The 21910-nt window shown below is 40.7% G+C and overlaps 1 protein-coding gene and 1 long non-coding RNA gene across 4 annotated transcripts; one reads left to right on the top strand and one right to left on the bottom strand.

The window, feature by feature from the left end:
- Positions 1 to 540: 540 nt before the first annotated feature.
- LOC116046941 lies at positions 541 to 1956 on the top strand. The gene is made up of 4 exons (XR_004104265.2): positions 541 to 585; positions 1125 to 1253; positions 1376 to 1504; positions 1649 to 1956. It is a non-coding gene; the product is annotated as an uncharacterized LOC116046941 (long non-coding RNA).
- Positions 1957 to 3291: 1335 nt separating this feature from the next.
- dctd (dCMP deaminase) lies at positions 3292 to 21910 on the bottom strand. Of its 3 annotated transcripts, none has more exons than XM_031295408.2 (6): positions 21746 to 21907; positions 19193 to 19292; positions 17651 to 17786; positions 16415 to 16531; positions 12391 to 12487; positions 3292 to 4017 (listed from the first exon to the last, which is right to left on the bottom strand). In XM_031295408.2, exons 1-6 carry the CDS (start codon positions 21784 to 21786, stop codon positions 3933 to 3935), a joined length of 576 nt encoding a protein of 191 aa, XP_031151268.1. In that variant the 5' UTR covers positions 21787 to 21907; the 3' UTR covers positions 3292 to 3932. The 3 variants fall into 3 exon arrangements, with proteins under 3 accessions (XP_031151268.1, XP_031151269.1, XP_031151270.1); XM_031295409.2 differs by having other exon boundaries at positions 19193 to 19289; positions 21746 to 21901; XM_031295410.2 differs by lacking the exons at positions 3292 to 4017; positions 12391 to 12487 and adding an exon at positions 15515 to 15778 and having other exon boundaries at positions 21746 to 21910.

Raw genomic sequence — 21910 nt, 5'->3', positions numbered from 1 at the left:
TTTGGCATCAGTAAATCTGTGATCGACCTCGCGGTCTTTTGAGGAAAGCCGTGGACGCGCATCTATCTGAATTACTTCAGCCTGGCTCAACCTAGTCGCTCCTCCTCAGCCTGGCTTGGCCTTCGTGAAACTCACCAAGCCAGGATGCTCAGATTAGACTAGGTCAAGCCTCGCTTTATCAGTTATCCTGGATTTATATATTCTGCTTTTGTGAAACAGGCCCCAGGTGTGCATTCATGTCCCATTAATGCATGTTACTAACTTAGCTTCTTCCCCGGAGTACTTGTGCTTTCTCGCCTCTCAGATTTCCTCGGATTGTGGTGGCACACGGATCGTGGTTGCAGCTGCTGCCGTGGTCCTGCTCAACGCCCACTGCTTCTACTATTATTATTATTAGTCATATTCCTACACTGTAAAATATTTCCAGGATTTCACAAGATATAACTGTAATATTTCACAATAAATTACATTACCACTTCACAGGCAGTTCTTGTTCTTCTCCCCTATAGCGACTGAATATGGATGACTTTGTTAAACTAAAGTTACCAGAATGGCAGCTTCCGGAGCTGATTGACACTTTTGCAGGTAAATGTTATATTGTTGTACTATAGGCCTATTATTAATATTGTTGAATATGTCAACATTAAAAAAATGAGCTACCCTATCCTCATGCATCCTCAATGAAATTGTAAGCTACACAATACTCCATTTTGTATAGATGTACAAAATCTTGACATGTAAGAGCATTATGTAAAAGAATCTAACACTGTGTATGCCACTGAAGACCATGCCTCCCTAAACAGAATCACATTTTGATTACCCATCCCCTGTGGTCACCATTGTAAGTCCCTGAAATACCATTTTGATAGTGACAGAAATTCTGCCACTATAGTAGGCAAACAATTGGCATGAGGTTTTATTAACCTTACCATGGCCACAGAATTTATAGTTTAGCTACCTCTTATTTTACCACTACTCCTCTGTCTACCATTGTGCACAGCAATACTTTAAATGTAATTTTCGTATTAAAAAATGTGCTGGGGGCTCTCTCTCTCTCTCACTTATCTTATTTTTTGTTTTGATGATATATGATGTAATTAATTATTCTACATCTCCCCTCTCAGATTGCACAGGAGTTCGAGGTCCTTCATAAAGAGGCATCAGACTAAATGTTTGACCTGGAGGAGGTTCAGAGAGAAGCTTCTTCATGTGGCCCAGCGAGCTCCACGTGCAGACACGGTCTTTGTCACAAGGTATAACATATAACATAAACCCTAAGATTTGAATATTTGGATTTGTGCATTTTTTGAGCTACAAGCTACTCATCCGAGAAACTATGATAATACTTAAGTCAAACCATTTTCTTTCTTTACAGGCTCCAAAGACTACATTGCCCTGATGGTTCTACCAAGCCTGATGCCACCTGCAGTCTTTAGGATGGGCCTGGAAGACCGTGAGGACTACAGTGTCTAACGCCATGAAGGCCTTCATCGATCTTAAGCCTGTGAGTATTCCTAGACTCACACAGCCCCTTAGATCTAGTGATACAGGTCTTGTAATTGTAAAATCTGTTAGAAAACATTAGCTGTCAGCTGGTCAGAGTCTTTGTCATTCAAGTACTTGATTTGTGGAATATTATTATTTGCAGGTCGGAACAAACATGGTGGAGTACCTTCAGGCAGCAGACCAGACCAGGCCGTACCCCTACACCCTGGTGTTGGGAGGTGAGGAGTGCTGCTCACAGCCATTCACCGTTCTCAGTGGGCCGGCCCTGGAGCAGGACAGCGTTGTCCAAGCTGTACATGTTTGTTTCAAAAGTTTTTATGTGTTCGATATCAATTTCCCAAATCATGTTTCTCTGCTTGGCAGTTCCTCCAGGAGGCTGTCTATGGAATGGGGGGGGAGGGGGGGTAATGTGGCCCCATGCGTTTGTGTTTTGGAAATGCTCATGTGATAAGGGAACGTGATTTTCCTGACCATGATTCCTGTTACCCAGTGTTTTATTCCTGTTATTAAATTGTATTTTTCTTCTAAAAAATAAAAGTTAAATCACTGTTTTTATCAGTTTTGTTTGGTCCATCATTTATGCTAAATCACAGTAATATATGAACATTCACAGCTAAATACAGTAATTCTACAGCAGCCTACTGCTAAATCACAGTAATATATGAACATTCACAGCTAAATACAGTAATTCTACAGCAGCCTACTGCTAAATCACTAATATATGAACATTCACAGCTAAATACAGTAATTCTACAGCAGCCTACTGCTAAATCACAGTAATATGAACATTCACAGCTAAATACAGTAATTCTACAGCAGCATACTGCTAAATTACAGTAATACGACGGCATAATTACTGTGAAGTCACATTATACAGCTGTCATTTCACAATTATTTACTGTAAAAATGATACAGTAACTTACTGTGAAAGTCATGCAACTGGTAACCTGCAATTTATTGTAAATTTACAGTCAAATAATTAAGTATTATTTTTACTGTTACTATAATTGCCAATGTTCCTCATATTATTCCATTATAACCACTGCTATAATTATTGAGTCATATTTCTGTAGTTAGGTATTTCTCTCTGCCTCCCCCTCCCCCCCCCAATGATTTAACGCTATAAATGAAATTAAATTGTATACTCACGTCCATGTAAACACGCTCAGTGTTTCGCTGGTAATGGGCCGCCACAGCAAAAACAATTGAAAAAAGAACTCTGCTATCAATCATATGATCCACTTCTTCAATACATAAGCCATTGTCGTTGCTTGCATTTGTTACTACCCACCAAGCCTGATTTCCCCTCCCCCGCACATGCATTACAAAATCCAGTCAGTTAGACAATGTGCATAATATCTAGGAAGATACAATTACATAGCCTAAATTAATGTAATTGCATAGATGCAGTTGGGCTGTGCTAACATAACTTGTTAAAAATGTAGCCATTACTTTCACTGAAAAGTAACTATATTAATTCACACATGGATGGAAAAGGACAAGAGACCTCACTGAGGGACTGCATTTTCTTCTTCCTTTAAAACGGTCAAGGAAAATGCCTTTTTAAACGGCATGCAGTATAATACAAATTTTCCTACACCGTCTTATTTGTGTTCAGAAGAGGCCTAACAGTCAGAACATGGAGGCAATATTAATATCCACATCAAAAATGGCTCTTATTCTTTAGCCCATGGCCTAACTTTCCACATATAAAATTTGTTTAGCAGTTTCTAAAAGCTACCTAACAAACCAAGGGGCATTTTGGACATAGTGGACACTAGCTCATGCGGTCCAACAGTTTTATTGAATGCAAAATTGTACTTTTAAACATTTAAATTTTCAAAAAGTGTCAAAAGATATAATACAATAAAAATAGAGCATAGGCTAAATTATTACAGTGTCTACTTTCTGCAAACGGGTTCAAAAAGAATGATTTACTGGACAGCTTCCATGTGAATGTTAAAAGATCAAGTGAACTGAATGTCAAGGTGCCTTTGTATTCATCCTCAAACCTTGTTTTAAGGAGGAAAAAAAACATTTCTGTGTTCCCCTGTGCAGACAACCATAAGATCTGATTCACAACACAGAAGATTTTCATATCAAGCACTCAAGACAGTGTGCTCAGAGTCCTTGTGTATGCCTAAACCCAAAAGGGAGAAAAAAAAAGTATGAAAGCAGCATTGAAAGACCTTCTGCCACAGCCATCCACAAAGGGCGAAGCGTCAAATTAAACTACCTTGAATATCTAGTTAAATCAAAATATCAAAGGACGCCAAAGTCGAGGTATCCTTGAGTTTTTCTTTGGACAAAGCAGGGGGCAGGAAGACATACAGAAAAGAGGCATCAAAGTCTCTTTCAATCTTGTCAGTGTCCCTCTACTTCTGTGCCTCATTCTGCAGCCCCCCCAAGGTGAGCTGTTTGCATTTTCACTTGGTCGCGCTGTTCAGCATTCCAGGGTGGTTAATGGAATTAAAATCAATGACAATCTCAGTCCTCTTGGGCTTGAACTGCCTGCCAAAACACACAGAGGAGAAAAACAACATACGCATAAGTCAGGGACGCACAGGTATGAGGACTACACCACATAAAACAAGGATGAGGATAAAAGTCACTTCTTCATTTTCTTATCAAGTCATACTTTCATCTGGCCAAAACTCTGATGCATTTTCACAAGGTCTGGGCAAATTGTAAACATAAAGTGTGTGAGAGACAAAGGGAGTAAGACCAAGAAGGGAAAAAGACAATTGGTTAAAACATTGGTTTTACAGCCTGCTAAAGTTAGTTTAATAAAAACCATAAAGATGAAATCTTCTCCCTCTGTGACCTGGGGCCTCATTTCTAAAACTGTAGGGCGAATTTGCGTCAGAAGTGACTTACGGACGAAACATAGGATGTGAGTACGCACAGAAATATTCGGATTTATAAAACCGTGCGCACGCACGTCCTATGCCGGATTCTCTTTATAAATCACAATCGACTCTAAATGTGGCGCAGCTTTGGCAGCTTCATGTCACGCCCATAATTGCCCTTAAATAGTCAGTGAAATGCCCCAAATTAATATTCATCCATACCGACATCATGCGCACAGAGGAAAACAAAACAAAGGACTTTCACTCAATGTGAAGTTGTAGTTCTTGTTAGAGAGGTGGAAAAGAGGAAAATATGTTTGGAGGGCACAGTGTGGGCATTACTAATGCCAAAAAAAAAAACTGTAGAGTGACAACATGTTGCAGACGCAGTTAATGCCACAGCCTCAGAAGGTCGGACCGTGGGCCAAAATTAAAAAGAAATATTCCGATATTAAAGTTGATGCAAAAAAAACGCTACACAAAGAAAGTGTTTGTGCCACGGGACACCGGAGCTGACCCCTCTTGAAGTGGGCCTGGCACGGCGTAGTTTCTCCGAGTGCTCCTCTCTGTAACACTGGGCCCAAAACAGCACAGAGACCCAACAGGACAGCTCTAGGAAGTCGGAACCGGCTCTGAGACCAAGTCTTCTTGCTGTCGGTCTCCATTTGCCACATCTTCCAACAGTGCAAAGCCAGCCATTGTGCATCATTACGCATGACGTGCCTTTACCCAGTCATTGGATTGTACCTAAAAAGCTCAAGGTGTCGGGATTAATCTAATTGTAAATGACAAATAGTTCTGCGCAAGGAGCGTGTAATTAGTAAAACGTTCTATTGCACCTTTCACAATAGACCTTTTTCACGGCAGACATGTTCACATATCATAGCAGGAAAAGCACAGGTGTATTCAAAACCATTAATGATGGCTGCATTCCACTTAGGAGAGGTCCTGGTATTGTGCATGCTGACTCACTGAAATAGCTTACTGGGACACTTGATGGAATTGAGCCATAGTTAAGGTTATCAATTTCAGCTGTGCTTTTCCTACTGACAAGTAGGTCAGTCATAATGTCTGCCGTGAAAAAGGTCTATAGTTAAACATGCTTTAGACCTACAATAAAAACCAACATTTAAAACAAAAACTAAACGATCTAAAGCCATAAAAATAAACACTGTATAAAACACTATGATACTGTATATGATGACTATATTAAAACAACGTGCTCCGCAAGACTGAGGCATCGAAAACAGCATCAGTCTATTTGTCCTGTTTATCGTATTATTCATGAGAATAAATTCCATAACATGCCAATGTAATTAAGGAACATTTGCGTTTTCTTTGCAAATATATCTTTGTTTGAATTTACGATAGTATCTTGTTTTGTTTTGTTTTGTTTTGTACCGCAGATAGATCAAAAAGGTGTTTGAGTAGGATAATAATTTGTAGGAATGGCTTTGTGAATTCTTCATATCATCAACAAAGGGAATATTTTGATTTGTTATACACAATGGTCACAGATTCATCCATCTGCTGTCGGTGTCGCCGTTTCTCATTTCACCTATTTCTGTGCGTATGCCTGGGTCAGAGTGTCTGTGGAGGACTGCACCTTTTCCCCGTTAGGTTTGCTTTTTATAAATCCCACTTCTTGCGTAGAGAGCGGCGTACGTCTTCTTTTGTGCATATGCCACGTTTATAAATGAGGCCCCTGGGCTCTGCACTGCGAAGCAAGTTTAACATACCCAGGGTCTTTTGGGGTTATTTGGCTTCACTAACTGTAGTATACACCGCCGCCGACTTGAGCTGCAAAGAAGCTCTTGCCGCCCTGTCAAGGACGCTTGTCAAAAAGTACGGGGAAGCTTTTTGACGCTTTGGCCGCTCTGACGTAGCAGCATTCTTCAATCATGTTCAACACACGATTGTCGGCAGGTAACGTTAACTGGTCCCTATACACAAACAACGTCATATCATGAATGATAGGGAACCCAGCAACTGGGACCGGCAGGTAACGTTAACTGGTCCCTATACGCAAACAATGTCATATCATGAATGATAGGGAACCCAGCAACGGCGATTATGAAATGTTCCTCCATTTTCTCGGAACTAATGTTTTGGTAGGAACGAAAGTTTACATCGTATGTTTCTCCCGGAATCAGCCAGCACGAAGGAAGTCTATATTCCGATTGGTTGCAGGTGTTTGCCGCTGAACTGCGTCATCACTACTTTCAACTTTCTGATTGACGCTCTGGTCGCTCAAAACGCGACGCCTACAGATTTGACGCTCCTTGTAGCTGAGAGAAGCCAGCTCCCATTGAAACTGAATGACTTCCGGTAACTTTAGAAGCTCAAGTCGGCGGCGGTGTGTACGTACAGTAAGCCTAACAACCACAGTAGAGCTTAGATCGGCCCAAAAAATCAAGCCCGAACCTGCCCGAGCACGTTGTGTCCGAGCCCGGCCCGACACATTAACTGTAATTATGAGCCCGAGCCCGATTTAAACCCGACAATTTTTTAATACGTGGGCCGTTATAACTGACGTTCTCAACTACAATTCAGAGTTGTTTGAACTGGAGAAATCTGTTTAGAATAATACAACAAGGACGAAGCCTGTAAACTGCGCTGTTTGTTTAGAATGGAACGGATCGCAAGTGGATCCGAATGAAGAAACGTAAAAAAAAAAAAAAAGAAACAATGATGAACAACATATTGTTGTCACTGCCCACGACTTGTTTAAACTGCTTCCATACCTCCGACTTTCCTCCACACTTGCTCAAAGTTAATTCTCCTGTTTTTCTTTTTTTCTTTACATCTTCAAGCTCCTGGTGTGATGCGTGCGAGAGGAGGAGACTCCGCGCATGACACGTGCTGCATTTTGTAACTGCAGCCTAACTTTTGTACACATTTGTTACTTTTATATATATATATATATATATATATATATATATATATATATATATATATTTATTATATTTCTGATTATGGCATAGCTATCTCCCCACCCAAATAGGATAATAAGGTAATGGATAAAAAAAGAAAAATGGGATCAATGGTCCGGCCCAGGCCCGGCCCGAGGATGTGGCGGAAAATAACGGCCCGAGCCCGACCCGAGGTCCGGTCGGGCTCGGGCCGAGAATCTAAACTCTAAACCAGTCACGCTAAACGGTCACACGACGGTGGCTATCAATTCAACAAGTCAAACCAAGGTTTCCCAATCTAGCTATGAGCGCGTTCACATAAAAAGGGCTGGGGTTCGCAGCATATGACCAATCGTCCAAAGGTCTACTGGCAGTAGAGCGAAGAGCAAACTAAAATACTAGACAAATACGAAGACGATAAACACATAATCCAGGCTGAAAGCAGCTGCCAAAGGCAGGAAGCTCTGTGAATGTGTAAATTAATAGATTTATCAATCACTGTATAATGGAAAGTAGCAGCACACACCGCTCCAAATCAAACAGTTTATCTGGTGAACAGCTGGGACATTATGAAAGAAACAAAACTCAGATTACAGACACTTATTGTGGGCAAAAACTGTTCAAACTTTTTGACTACAATACATGATAAAACTGTGAGTGCTGGAGTTTTGGTATTTTTTTATAATATCACTGCCACATCTAGGCGGGCGGCCATCTGCCGCAACCGGTTGGGGAGACTCTAGGTACCACAACTAACTGCATTCTGGGAGCGCAGTGTTCTAGACGGGCAATAGGGTTCTTTAAGATATGATGGTGCCTGGCCATTAAGAGCTTTGTAGGTCAGGAGATGGATTTTAAATCTAATTCTGGATTTTACAGTGCAGAGAAGCTAATACAGGACAAATATTTATATTGTATTAATATTTATTCATATATAAAAAACATGTGCTGTAGCATTCTGGATCAACTGGAGAGTCTTAAGGGACTTATTTGAGCAACCGGATACTAAAGGAATTACAAGCGTCGAAATAACAAACGCATGGACTAGTTTTTCTGCATTGTTCTTAGACATGATAATGTGCCTAATTTTGGCATTGTTACGCAGGTAAAAAAAAAATCTGTTCTTGAAGTTTGTTTTATGTGGGCGTTAAAGGATATATCCTGATTAAAGAAAATTTTGAGATTCTTCTGGTGGTGCTGGAGGCCAGGGCCACGCTAAGTCTTTAGATAATGAGCTTTGGAGGTGTTTGGGGCCAATTACAATAACTTCAGTTTTGTCTGGCCTGATCGATATAATTGGGTATCATCTGCATAACAGTAAAGGTTTATGGAGTGTTTCCTAATAATATTGCCTAGATGAAGCATATAAGGTGAATAGAATTGGTCCAAGCACAGAGCCTTGTGGAACACCATGACTAACTTTAGCGTGCATGGAAGATTCATCGTTAACATAAACAAACTGAGATCTTGCCAATAAATAGGACTAAAACTAGCTTAGTGTGGTTCCTTTGCTGCCTATTGAATGTCCCAGTCTCTGTAATAGGTGATGGTCAACAGTATCGAATGCAGCACTTCTGCAAGTTCTAATAAGAAGAGTACATAGACAAGTCCTTTGACTGAAGCAATAAGTGCTATGATGCACTTTATATTATTCCTCAAATAAACTATTGCCATGTAGAAAGTCACACAATTGATTAGCGACTACCTTCAAGGATATTGGAAAGGGGAGATTAAATATAGGCCTATAGTTGGCTAAGAACCCTGGATCAAGTGTGGGCTTTTTAAGAATAGGTTTTATTACAGCTACTTTGACTGTGGTACATTACCGGTTAAGACTTAGTGATCATATCTAGTAAAGAAGTGTAAAGCTTCTTTAAGTAGTCGACTTGGGGTGGGGTCTAAGAGACAGGTAGGTGGCTTAGCTGAAAACATATTAAAAGTTAGCTTAAATCTAAATACTGTATATGTCAGGTCTTACAGCTGTCTCCAGGGTTCCTGCATTTGAAGATAAAACGTAAGAACAGTTTAAGGGCAGGAGGTGATGAAATATGTTTCATATCTTATACTTATAAGATATGAAACATATTTACAACAAGTACAAGGCTTTAGTTCTTCAATCAAACAACAAATTATGCTTTGTAGTACTGGGCCCAGGTGTCCCTGAGCAGATTATTAGTGGTCATATTTACACTTTTCAACAACTCCTGAAACACACATCCACCACCATGTCCCAGACACAAACCCAAGCCCCATCCACACCCACACCAAAAGGCAACACTCGGTTCACAACAAGGTCCTGGGACTTCCAGGACACACACTAGGCATGTCACCAATATGAGATTTTGATATCATGATTATTGTCACAGGAATATCCCAGTGTCACACTTTTCATGATTAATAATCAAGGAATTAAAACGTGGACTAAAAAATTAAGATAATTAGCTTTATCCATGTTAAAAATATAGGAACATAGCAGACTTACATACATACATACATACAAGTAAGAAATAAATAAATATTTAATAAGAAATATTTCTAATATGGCTAATGAACCAAAATATGTTTTATCATCAACTGTATCCAGTTAGTATTTATAGTTTAACATTTGGCTACTTAAAAATCTTTTATGATGGTTAGGCTATACAGAACATAGGGTAAAAAGACAGACGGAGAGAGAGAACGACAGCCCGTCCCACAGTCCTCCTCAGTGTTGGCTCGATCTGAAAGGAGCAGATCGAGCCGGGGAATGGTTCAAACAGGAGCATGAAGTGATACGCAGCGCCACAATTATCCACCCGTAGCACATTTCTCGGCGCTGGTCAACAAGCAATTCTGGTCTCATGTAGAGCTCTGTCGGCCAGCTCTTCAGTCTCCTCTCAAAACCCAACGCTACACACATACATACAGAGACCAGCGAGACCAATGAAGATGTTGAGTTGCACTCTACAGATGGTCGCACTCTGGAGCCCTGTATTAAGTCTTAAATGTAAGTCGTTGGTCTCATTCCAGCACAGCAGAGTTGTTTGACAATTTGCAATGTGATGCTAATTGGTTGGGCAGAGGATGAAAGATGGGGGGGGGGGGGGGTTGGTGCAACAAAAGAGGTTAATTATAACACAATCACACAAAGGGTAGTCTCCCATTGCCAGACCTTCCTCCACAGCGCTGCGGAGGAGGGTCTGGCTAGTCCACACAGCATTCCTGGTTAGAAGAAAAACATGCTCTGGTTTATTGGCATTTCTTTAAACCAATCAAATTCGTCTTGGGCGGCGCTAAGCGCCAGACGGAGCCCTGGTGCCTCTGTAAAATAGCCTCAGGAAGGAACTTGTTTTGGTGGAACGTGTACGTTCAAAAGTTGTTTTAGTCGTGCGAGAGAAAACTCAGATTGGACAGATAGTCTAGCTAGCCGTCTGGATTTACCCTGCAGAGATCTGAGGTCCGTTTCAGAAAGCAGGTTTAGTGAAAACTCTGAGTTTGTTAACCCCGAGATGAGGGAAACTGAGTTTTCTGTTTCAGAAAGGGAGGTTATCAAACCTGAGAGAGAGGGGTAACTCCAGCCCGTTTCAGAAAGAGAGGTAATTTAACCTCAGAGTCAGTTACTATGGTAACTGAGCCTGTGAACCTAACCTGGTCAAGAGCAGGTTTTCTTCAAGAAACCTCAAGTTTCTCCCAGTCTCCTCCCTCTGACACAGCGCGCATTAATTTCCTCATTCATTCATTCAGTCTGTATCAGGTGCATTTTAGGGCAGTTTGTTACTGTATCTGCATGAATAAAAAAACATATTGGTTTATGTTAGGCAGATTATAAAACGTTTTTTTTCTCAAACATTGCATGTCCTTTTGTCGACGATCCCGTTGATGAAAAAGCTGTATTAGCCTACTTCAGAGAGTTTACGTCGGGAAATGATATTGAGTCCCCACTAGATGTATTTTCATTTCCAGATAACCGATTTGAGAGGTATTTTTTCTTCACAGTCGATTAGATACGTAAATACCTTATCCGTCCTCATATCACTAATATCCACCATCGTGGACATGCTTTTACATCCCAGCAGATTCTTTGTGTCACATTATTTTTTTTTTTGCTAACGGTAGTTTTCTTTACAACATTGGTGATGCAGAGCATATTAGTAAAGCCACTGTATGCAGAGCCTTCAGAAAAGTGTGACTCGCTCTGAAACATTTTTTTTTTTTAAATGTTTTTGTAGTGTTCCCTAGACACAAACCAGTGAGAGCCATTAAAAAGAATTAAATTATTATAAATTATATTTCTGTTAATGATCATGGTGCTGCAGCCTCAGAATGGGATTAGTAGCTATGTGTAATACCATTCCAGTTTTCACCAGTAATATTATAGGTTACTTGTGATTAAATATGAAATTAATACACTCAAGCAGCAATTTTCTCCCACACCAATTCTCTCTCGCTTACCGCTCAGCCGCTGTCTTGCTTTTTTAACGAAATACATGTTCAAACTCGCTGTATTTGCGCATGAGTATTTCCGCCAACCAGTTTGTTTGTGGTTATTACCATGGTGAATCGTAGTATCATGGCTCCATTCATGCTGCCTTTTTATTGTGGTGGTTAGCTCTGAGTGAACCTACTCCGAGTTCATTGAACCAACTCAAATCAGCTGTTCTGGAACCGAAAACTCAGAGTTTCCCATCTCAGGGTAAATCAACTCAGAGATCAGGGTTAGACTCAGAGTTTGTTAAACCTCCTTCCTGAAACGGGCCCCTGAGGAGCAGTTAACCATAGTCCTCATAAATCCACCGGAGTTTAAAATTCCAACACAAAAGGAAGCAGAAGGTAACATCCGGCGGAATGAAGGACATCCGGCGGAATTTCCAGAGGCAATGGACCAATCCCGGAAGTGGAACGTCGCTGATATAGACTACACAAAAGGTAACAGGGTGAAATGTTTCTTTAAAAAAGGCAAAGAAGCAACACGTCCACTGTTTTTTTGTTTCTCTCCTCTCATTTGTCGTTTTCAGATGGTGGTATTAGTAATATGTTCCTTTGTGGGTATTTCGTGTATCCCTTGGCCTTGTTTAATAATACAAAATATAAAAATAAAAACACTTGCACTTGTTCTTGTGTGCCAAAGCAAACGTTTATCTCACCTGTTTTGTATGCCTGCCATACTGAGCAGCCTTCTGGAAGCAGCCATTTCCGGCGTGTCATGGTACTTATCAGAAAGATAGACCACTTCCTTAATACCTGGACAGAGAGATGGAGGGAGCCGTTATGAAGAGACGCGGAAGGCAGGAGTGCAAAATAAAGACCATTATTAGTCTTAGCAGAGATGTGCATGACAGTTGAAAGCAGTAAGCGAGAGAACAAAATGAAAAAGGAAGAGTTGATTTAAGTGCTGTTTTCGACTACCTAGTACCCTAGCTCACCAGAGGATGAGTCCTAATAATACCCTTGACTACTCTCGGGACAATCTTTACACTTTTTGCTCCAAAAAGGCTCCAAGAATAGAAAAACCAGGAGTATGCTGTTCACACTGGCCAAGAAATGCGTAGGTTGAGGTGCAATGAACATTACAGCCACTAGTGTGGATTTAGACTAGTGATAGCGAAATGAAGCTTTCTAAAGCAGAGATCTTCAACAGGGGGTCCTCAGAGTCACTGCAGTAGGGGTCCAAATTATCGTTGTTAGTTTTATTTCCTCCCATATTAAAATATGTCTGAAGATATACAGCACATTAACATGATTCCAACATATTATTAGCAAAGATAAATCGGTCTATTTGTAAAAAAACTGGATCTGGATTCACTGTGCCTTCCACATGACATTAAAACACGATGATATATGAATATGTAAATAGTAGCTTAGTATCGTGGGGCATCATAAAAAAGGAATGTGTATAGGCTTTAGGCCGCCCTACATGTTACTGTAGGCCCAGTTTAATATGCAACTCTATTTTATTCAGTTTATGTAGTACCCTGCCTCTCTTTCAGGTTAGGGGTGCTTGGCCTAAAAAACATTTAAAAACCCTGTTCTAAAGCATTCAGGGTGTCTGTACTGTCTAAAATGTATACCACTGTATAAGGTGAAGCACCGACGGAACGATATATATATATCACTATATTCGTTTATTTTTGAAGGGGTTACACACTGGTATGTCAATTATGGAATTATATCATATTCAAAATTAAATAATAATAAATAATAATAATAATAATAATAATAATGTATACTGTATTAATCCCGCAAGGAGAAATTACAATGTTTTTCACTCTGTTGTTATTATATCCATTACACACAGGCCTGAATTACACACACACACACACACACACACACACACACACACACACACTACCTATACATGCACTAATGGAGAGATGTCAGAGTGAGGGAGCTGTCCATGGAAAGGCACCCCGAGCAGTTGGGGGTTCGGTGCCTTGCTCAAGAGCACCTTGGCAGTGCCCAGGAGGTGAACTGGCACCTCTCCAACAACCAGTCCACCACCATACTTTGGTCCGTATGGGGACTTGAACCAGTAACCCTCCGGTTCCCAACCCAACTCCCTACTGACTGAGCTACTGACATGAAATACAGTGAGGAAAATAAGTATTTGAACACCCTGCTATTTTGCAAGTTCTCCCACTTAGAAATCATGGAGGGGTCTGAAATTGTCATCGTAGGTGCATGTCCACTGTGAGAGACAATCTAAAAAAAAAAAAAAATCCAGAAAACACAATGTATGATTTTTTTAACTATTTATTTGTATGATACAGCTGCAAATAAGTATTTGAACACCTGAGAAAATCAATGTTAATATTTGGTACAGTAGCCTTTGTTCGCAATTACAGAGGTCAAACGTTTCCTGTAGTTTTTCACCAGGTTTGCACACACTGCAGGAGGGATTTTGGCCCACTCCTCCACACAGATCTTCTCTAGATCAGTCAGGTTTCTGGGCTGTCGCTGAGAAACACGGAGTTTGAGCTCCCTCCAAAGATTCTCTATTGGGTTTAGGTCTGGAGACTGGCTAGGCCACGCCAGAACCTTGATATGCTTCTTACAGAGCCACTCCTTGGTTATCCTGGCTGTGTGCTTCGGGTCATTGTCATGTTGGAAGACCCAGCCTCGACCCATCTTCAATGCTCTAACTGACGGAAGGAGGTTGTTCCCCAAAATCTCGCAATACATGGCCCCGGTCATCCTCTCCTTAATACAGTGCAGTCGCCTTGTCCCATGTGCAGAAAAACACCCCCAAAGCATGATGCTACCACCCCCATGTTTCACAGTAGGGATGGTGTTCTTGGGATGATACTCATCATTCTTCTTCCTCCAAACACAGTTAGTGGAATTATGACCAAAAAGTTCTATTTTGGTCTCATCTGACCACATGACTTTCTCCCATGACTCCTCTGGATCATCCAAATAGTCATTGGCAAACTTAAGACGGGCCTTGACATGTGCTGGTTTAAGCAGGGGAACCTTCCGTGCCATGCATGATTTCAAACCATGACGTCTTAGTGTATTACCAACAGTAACCTTGGAAACGGTGGTCCCAGCTCTTTTCAGGTCATTGACCAGCTCCTCCCGTGTAGTTCTGGGCTGATTTCTCACCTTTCTTAGGATCATTGAGACCCCACGAGGTGAGATCTTGCATGGAGCCCCAGTCCGAGGGAGATTGACAGTCATGTTTAGCTTCTTCCATTTTCTAATGATTGCTCCAACAGTGGACCTTTTTTCACCAAGCTGCTTGGCAATTTCCCCGTAGCCCTTTCCAGCCTTGTGGAGGTGTACAATTTTGTCTCTAGTGTCTTTGGACAGCTCTTTGGTCTTGGCCATGTTAGTAGTTGGATTCTTACTGATTGTATGGGGTGGACAGGTGTCTTTATGCTGCTAACGACCTCAAACAGGGGCATCTAATTTAGGATAATAAATGGAGTGGAGGTGGACATTTTAAAGGCAGACAAACAGGTCTTTGAGGGTCAGAATTCTAGCTGATAGACAGGTGTTCAAATACTTATTTGCAGCTGTATCATACAAATAAATAGTTAAAAAATCATACATTGTGATTTTTTTTTTTTTATTTTTTAGATTATGTCTCTCACAGTGGACATGCACCTACGATGACAATTTCAGACCCCTCCATGATTTCTAAGTGGGAGAACTTGCAAAATAGCAGGGTGTTCAAATACTTATTTTCCTCACTGTACATCCTAAAAATCAAATTGCAATGCTGGTTAGAAAATAATGTTTTTCCATTAACATACCAGTTAGAGTTTTGTTGAGAGCTGGAGGCAGCACCAAATTGATGGATGTGGCCGCCTCCTATTTCTCTATGCAGGAAAAAACCCTGTGTATAAATTCACACTGTTTGCGTATGATTCAAAGTTGCCAAAGGCCTGAGAATAGGGATGGGCGATGTCTACCGACTTGGCATTTGATGATGGCCACAGTGAAACATCACCATGAGGAGGGGAATTAATTCATATTCAGGCATCTTGCTCCCAGTGGTCCTCTCTGCTGCTTGAGTGCTGAGCACGGGGACTGTAGAGGCTGGCTGAAGGAGTCATCTAAACTAAAAGTAAAATCATACAAAACCCGCTACAAGTCTGTCTCTCTTATGAATCGTGACATTCTTTTGCCAGAAATTAGTGCGTTCCATAGACTGTAAAAATAAGTGTGTTTGTAAATGTACCAGTATCTCTCTCTCTAAGGCTAAACTGAATTACAACTATCCAAACTCATGATTTTGGCAAGTAAGTGACAGCCTGAATGTCCACATGCCCTCACAAATTCAAATCTGTGCACCTTGATAAACTAGAATTGTTACTTTTTAAGCAATGTTCTACATGGGCGCGCACATTTTCATCACACACACCATGATATCAATTTCTTAAAATATACAGTATTGACACGGATGTTTGCGGCAGGCTACTACTGCCGAGAGACTAAGGTTGGGTGACTGAACATACATGAGCGACTAAAGATAGAACTGATTATTCTGGGGAAGCAAAATCTATATTTGGGAAACAGTGATAATATAATTCAAAAGTACATGAAGGGGGTTTGACAAGAAAAGTTCCTCTTTTTCGACACGGAACGTTACAAAATTAGCAGTATGGTTGGATACCATTCGTGTGTGTGCGTGTGTGCGTGTGAGTGTGTGTGTCAAACACCCACCGGACTGGATGATGAGCTTGGCACACTCGTTGCAGGGAAACAAAGCTACATACATGGTGCAGCCTTTCACATCAGCACTGTTCTTGTTCATAATGGCATTCATCTCTGCATGGCACACTGTGGGACAGAGCAATTGAGATGGCCCCCAGTCAATACAAAACATTGTCAAGTTTTCTTGTTTTAAGTTTAATTAGGTTGTAGCGCAAACGAGCCAGGGCAAGACAGGCATAATATACAACGACCATGCTCCTAGGATGGTGCGTGTCTGTGAAACTGGAGAAATAGACCAAAAAACACGTCCTTCCCTCCTAAAAGCACCATAAAAGAACCAGTTATGAATCATTATATTTTACATTTGGTTGAAAATAGTCCCTATGAAAACTGTCCACAGTGAGGTCTGTGGATTATCCAGAGTAACCGTGACACCGCATCTGGAAAAAGATGTTGCTGTTTTTGAATTTTACCTGCCGCCATGGTGGGGTAGAGGTAGAAGTCTGACTACTACTTTCTCAATTTAATCTGCTCTTCCATCCCTCCTATACTTGCTTTTAGTTTCAAAAGCCAACAGGACACATTTTCGTGGATTTTGGATGAAGGATGAATCCTCTGGATAAATCCTAACATATTATGTTAACCTTTCCTCTAGCACCACCAGGCTGTGGAACTGTCAGTTCATTGAAAGACAATACTGTCTTTATTAATAAGAAATAATAACCTTCTAAATAAGGAAAAGGGTCCTCATTATGAGTGTAGAAAAAAGTAAATTCCTTATTCCCTGCCCACCATCCCACCCTAAATTGAGCACCAAGAGAGAAGGGAAGAGAGAAAGAAAAAAAGAGAAACAGGAGCAAGAGCAAGAGCATCTGATCAATGAAGAAAGAGTTAGATTGCTTCATTATTTATCCTCTAGCACCCTCTACAGGCCAAAGTTTAGCACTTGAGACATGAAGAGAACTCCGCAGCATAGTACAGTATGGACAGCTAATGAATAACAGGCTTTGTTGTACACAAATGCCTTTACAATTGGATTATGTTAATTCCAGAAATCCTCCCACACAATTTGAGATGAATACTATGTGAGTTCCTGACTGGGGTGGATGAAACCAGAAGCACTTTGTTGTATGTGCACATTTTCTTCAACCAAACTGTTTGATTCCAGAACACAAAACAAACAAAATGATCATCTAAAAATTAAAGCAAGGAAAAAGCAAGAAGTGCATGTGAATGCTTTCTCACCATAAGGGTATTTAGTGTCAAGCCGGTCGTCAGCAGACCGGGACCACGGTAGCAGGTCGTCATCACAGCCATTTGGCATACCGTTGTAACCAATGCCAACGATCTTATTCTCCTGGTTCACTATACACGCCCCCACCTGCAGAGAGGGACAGAGGTTCCACAGTTTAGTTATGCAAATGTTACTCTACAGTTTGCTTTGACAGCATCTTCCCATTTTGTTTACTTGCAATAATGAGCTTATGGGCCTCGCTGGGCCTCTCCCCTATGCTGCACAACTAAGCTATTGAATGTAATAAAAACCTTCCAGTTATGCCATTATGGAAGGTGGAATTTGAATGTGAACGTTTAATTTCCGGGATTGTACAGGTGCTGCCAGAAATTCTGGCGGATGTCCCTCATTTTGGCCGGTTGTCCGTCACTTTATGCTTTCTTTGTGTTGGCATTTTAAACTCTGATCGATTTATGCGGACTATGGTTAACTGCTCCTCAGATCTCTGCAGGGTAAATCCAGACAGCTAGCTAGACTATCTGTCCAATCTGAGTTTTCTGTTGCACGACTAAAACTACTTTTGAACGTACACACGTTCCACCAAAACAAGTTCTTTCCTGAGGCTTTTTTGCAGCGGCACTGTTGCTCCGTCCGGCGCTTAGCCCAGCCAGCCCAGCCACCCTGCGGATGTAAACCAACAACCTTTGTTGTGAGGGGACAGTGCTCACCACTACAGTGCCTACCCCATTATCTATAGTTCTACCTGTCTGGATCTCTTCATTGACATTTCTCATTGCAATCTGTACAGACGCTGTTCTTTTTTTGTTTTTACCAAAAGGTAAAACCAGAATATTACAGTCTTATAAATCTGAATTACACCTGGGATCTGTACATTATCACTTTGGATATGCCTACATAATGTGCAGAATACAGTAAATGTGAAAGACTATATTTATTCCTGTACTGTTGATGCCTGTAAAAACAACACACACACACACACACACACACACACACACACACAGACACACACAGACACACACAGACACAGACACACACACACACACACACACAGACACACACACACACACACACGTTTGTTTCACAATCTTTGTGGGGACCCGTCATTGACATAATGCATTCCCTAGCCCCTTACCCTAACCTTAAACATCACAACTAAATGCCTAACCTTAACCCTTACCCTAACCATAACCTAATTCTAACCCTAATCCTAAAACCAAGTCTTAACCCTCAAACAGACCTTTAACCTTGTGGGGTCCAGCATTTTGGGCCCCACAAGGCTGTGCAGACCACACAAATATACTGTATTCCCCGGTTTTTGGACGCCATGAATATAGTAACACACACACACACACACACACACACACACACACACACACACACACACACACACACACACACACACACACACACACACACACACACACACACACACACACACACACACACACACACACACACACACACACACACACACACACACACACACACACACACACACACACACACACACACACACACACACACACACACACCTGTGAGCTTGGGTCTTTGCTCCTTTGGGCTGACAGAAAGGCTACAGCCATAAAGTACTCCGGCCACTCCAGGTAGTCTTCCCGTTTAGTAGTTGTGCTGCTAAAGAGAAACACCACACGAAAAGACAGAGAGAAGATGAAAAGTTTCTCTTAGATCACAAAACCTTTAAGCCTTTGGCAGAATGCCCAGTGGCTCTTTGACTTTGGATTTTGGCTTGAATACATCCTTACTTTTGAGAAGTTGTAACCAGCGAATTGCTGGTTTTGAGTTTTTAAAAATAGTGGTGGAATTTAACAAATGACAAGTACTGTACTTGAGCGTTTCCATTTCATGCTAATTTATACCTCAACTCTACAATATCTCAGAGGGAAATATTGCATTTAAAATGTAGGCTAACATACTAAACATTTGATCGTCAAATAAGTATGCTTGATGATAGATTAAACTACCAAATAGTACGCCTATATCATGTAGCTATTTGATTCATTAAAATACAGCTCACCTATTAATGCATACGATTAATCACTGAATAATACAGTATAAAGCATAACACCAAAGGGGAGCATTTTCCTGCACAATGAGTACTTGTACTTCTAATACTTAAGTAGCCTAGTCATAGTAACGTCTCTTCTGTAGTTTTACTTAAGAAAGATTTTAAATGTAGGACAGTCATTTCCTAGAACTCAATGTTAAGAAAACTAAAGAATTAGTAATTGATTACAGGAGAAATAAAATGACAACTGAGGCAGTGGAAATCAAAAGGTTCAGTAATAGAAAGAATGAACACCTACAAGTATTTGGGCATTGTTTTGAATGCTAGGCTAACATGGTCAGATCATGTTGACTTATTGATGAAAGTCCACGTGTATATTGTACGAGGAAGTTGCAGTCCTTTAAGGTGAATACTGATGTGGTGAGAATGTTTTTTTATGTCAGTGATATGTAGTGTTTGGAGTTACTGTGTGGCGGGTTGGGGTGGGAATGCTGGGATAACCGAGAAGGCCAGGATTGATAGAGTGACTAAAAGGGCTGGAAAAATGGTGGGACAGTTAAATACAGTGGACCAAGTATATGACGACCGTCTGGCAAAAATGACACAGAAAATAACAAGGGACCCAGGTCACCCTCTTCATGGTAGGGGTGCATGATATATTGACTCAATATCGTTATCGCAAAATCACGTTGCGCAATATTATATCGAAAGATATAATATTAAGTAGTAAGTATGCAATATTTTGTTTATATTGTGGAGCGCTGCGTCCCGTCCGTTGGCTGTGTGGCTTAGTTAGAGCCCGCTTTAAGCGCTATAATGATCATGTTTCACATGTTAGTGCACGTCAGTGCACGGGTCCACTACGTTACAAACCCTATGTAGCGTTCCACGTGTGTGCATATTTCAACAGAGAGACAGTCTAAGTGAAGAAATAGATAGAGACAACTAAACGGAACGAATCAGAGGAGCGACAGAAAAGTTGTGTCGTGTTCTCTTTATTTATTTTATTCTGTCCAACCAGTAAAACATGTCCTGTTCTGTAGACATGGTCCTTATTTATATATTTTATTCTGTCCAACCAGTAAAACATGTCCTGTTCTGTAGACATGGTCCTTATTTATACATTTTATACTGTCCAACCAGTAAAACATGTCCTGTTCTGTAGACATGGTCCTTATTTATATATTTTATACTGTCCAACCAGTAAAACATGTCCAGTTCTGTAGACATGGTTCTTATTTATTTATTCATGTTGGACCAGTCCAATATGACCGTCAGTTGAAATAAACCTTGTGTTGTAAGAAAACTTGCGTTTTCCCGTAACTTTTGTAACTTTACATATGTTTAAAATATCAAAATTAATATCTATATCACAATATTCATAATTTATATCGCAATAGCACATTTTGTCAATATCGTGCAACCCTACTTCATGGTAATTTGACTGGCAGGGTTATGGAACGTAGTGGTAGGCTAAGGCCTCCTGTGACACGAACTAAGCGGTATGCTCTCTCTCTCTCTTTTATACCTCAGACTATTAGACAGCACAACAAGCACTTTAAACGTACATCTTTATAATTTCTGTACTGTATATTGTATTTATTGTATTGTATGTATGCTCTATTTTTTATGGCATTAAGGCGGGTATGAGCACTGTAATTTCCATTTTTTATGGATGACATAAAGTTGACTATTGACTTGTAATTGTAATAGATTACTTTTACACTGTGGTATTGCTACCACGCTAAACTACTGGGGCTGAGGGAACAACAATATATTCCTGGTAACGTTGACGTTAAATGTAACAAACAGGGTGACAGACTGATGAATGGTGAATATTCTCAGGCTGGTGTTTTAAATATGAGAAACGTAAATAACTGACTGAACGGAAAACAAACCAAACAACTTAGCACTGTGGGGCATGTGGACAGATATAATATTCCAGCAGCCTACCAGTGCTCCGTCTCATAGCCTTTAACGTTACCGGTACCTCGACTTTTTCTCGGTGGGTTTTTGCGCCTCATGTTGAACTTAGACAAAAAAAGTTACAACTAGTTACCCGTTTAGATGACCAAGCGTCGGCGGCTGAATTTCTTCCATAGTCTTCCAAATACTCGAGGTTTCTCTGCTTCTCTGTGGACGGTATGCGGGTATGTATCAATGGAAAAGTCAGCCGTGACCAAAAACAACAGACCACGTGACTTCAACACGAAACAGGAAGAAA

The sequence above is a fragment of the Sander lucioperca genome, chromosome 4 (assembly GCF_008315115.2).
Source record: "Sander lucioperca isolate FBNREF2018 chromosome 4, SLUC_FBN_1.2, whole genome shotgun sequence".
NCBI classification, from domain to species: domain Eukaryota; kingdom Metazoa; phylum Chordata; class Actinopteri; order Perciformes; family Percidae; genus Sander; species Sander lucioperca.
Note: the sequence above shows the minus strand (reverse complement) of the source record. Positions and strands in the feature narration are given on the sequence as shown.

Bases quoted from the DNA above. Each gene is read 5' to 3' on its own strand.
- dctd (XM_031295408.2), bottom strand. From the start codon at position 21,786: ATGGAAGAAATTCAGCCGCCGACGCTTGGTCATCTAAACGG. The intron at 16,532-17,650 runs GTGAGAAAGCAT...TCTGTCCCACAG, and splicing joins TGACACTAAATACCCTTATG to TGTGCCATGCAGAGATGAAT. The intron at 12,488-16,414 runs GTGGGTGTTTGA...CTCTCTGTCCAG, and splicing joins CAAGCTCATCATCCAGTCCG to GTATTAAGGAAGTGGTCTAT.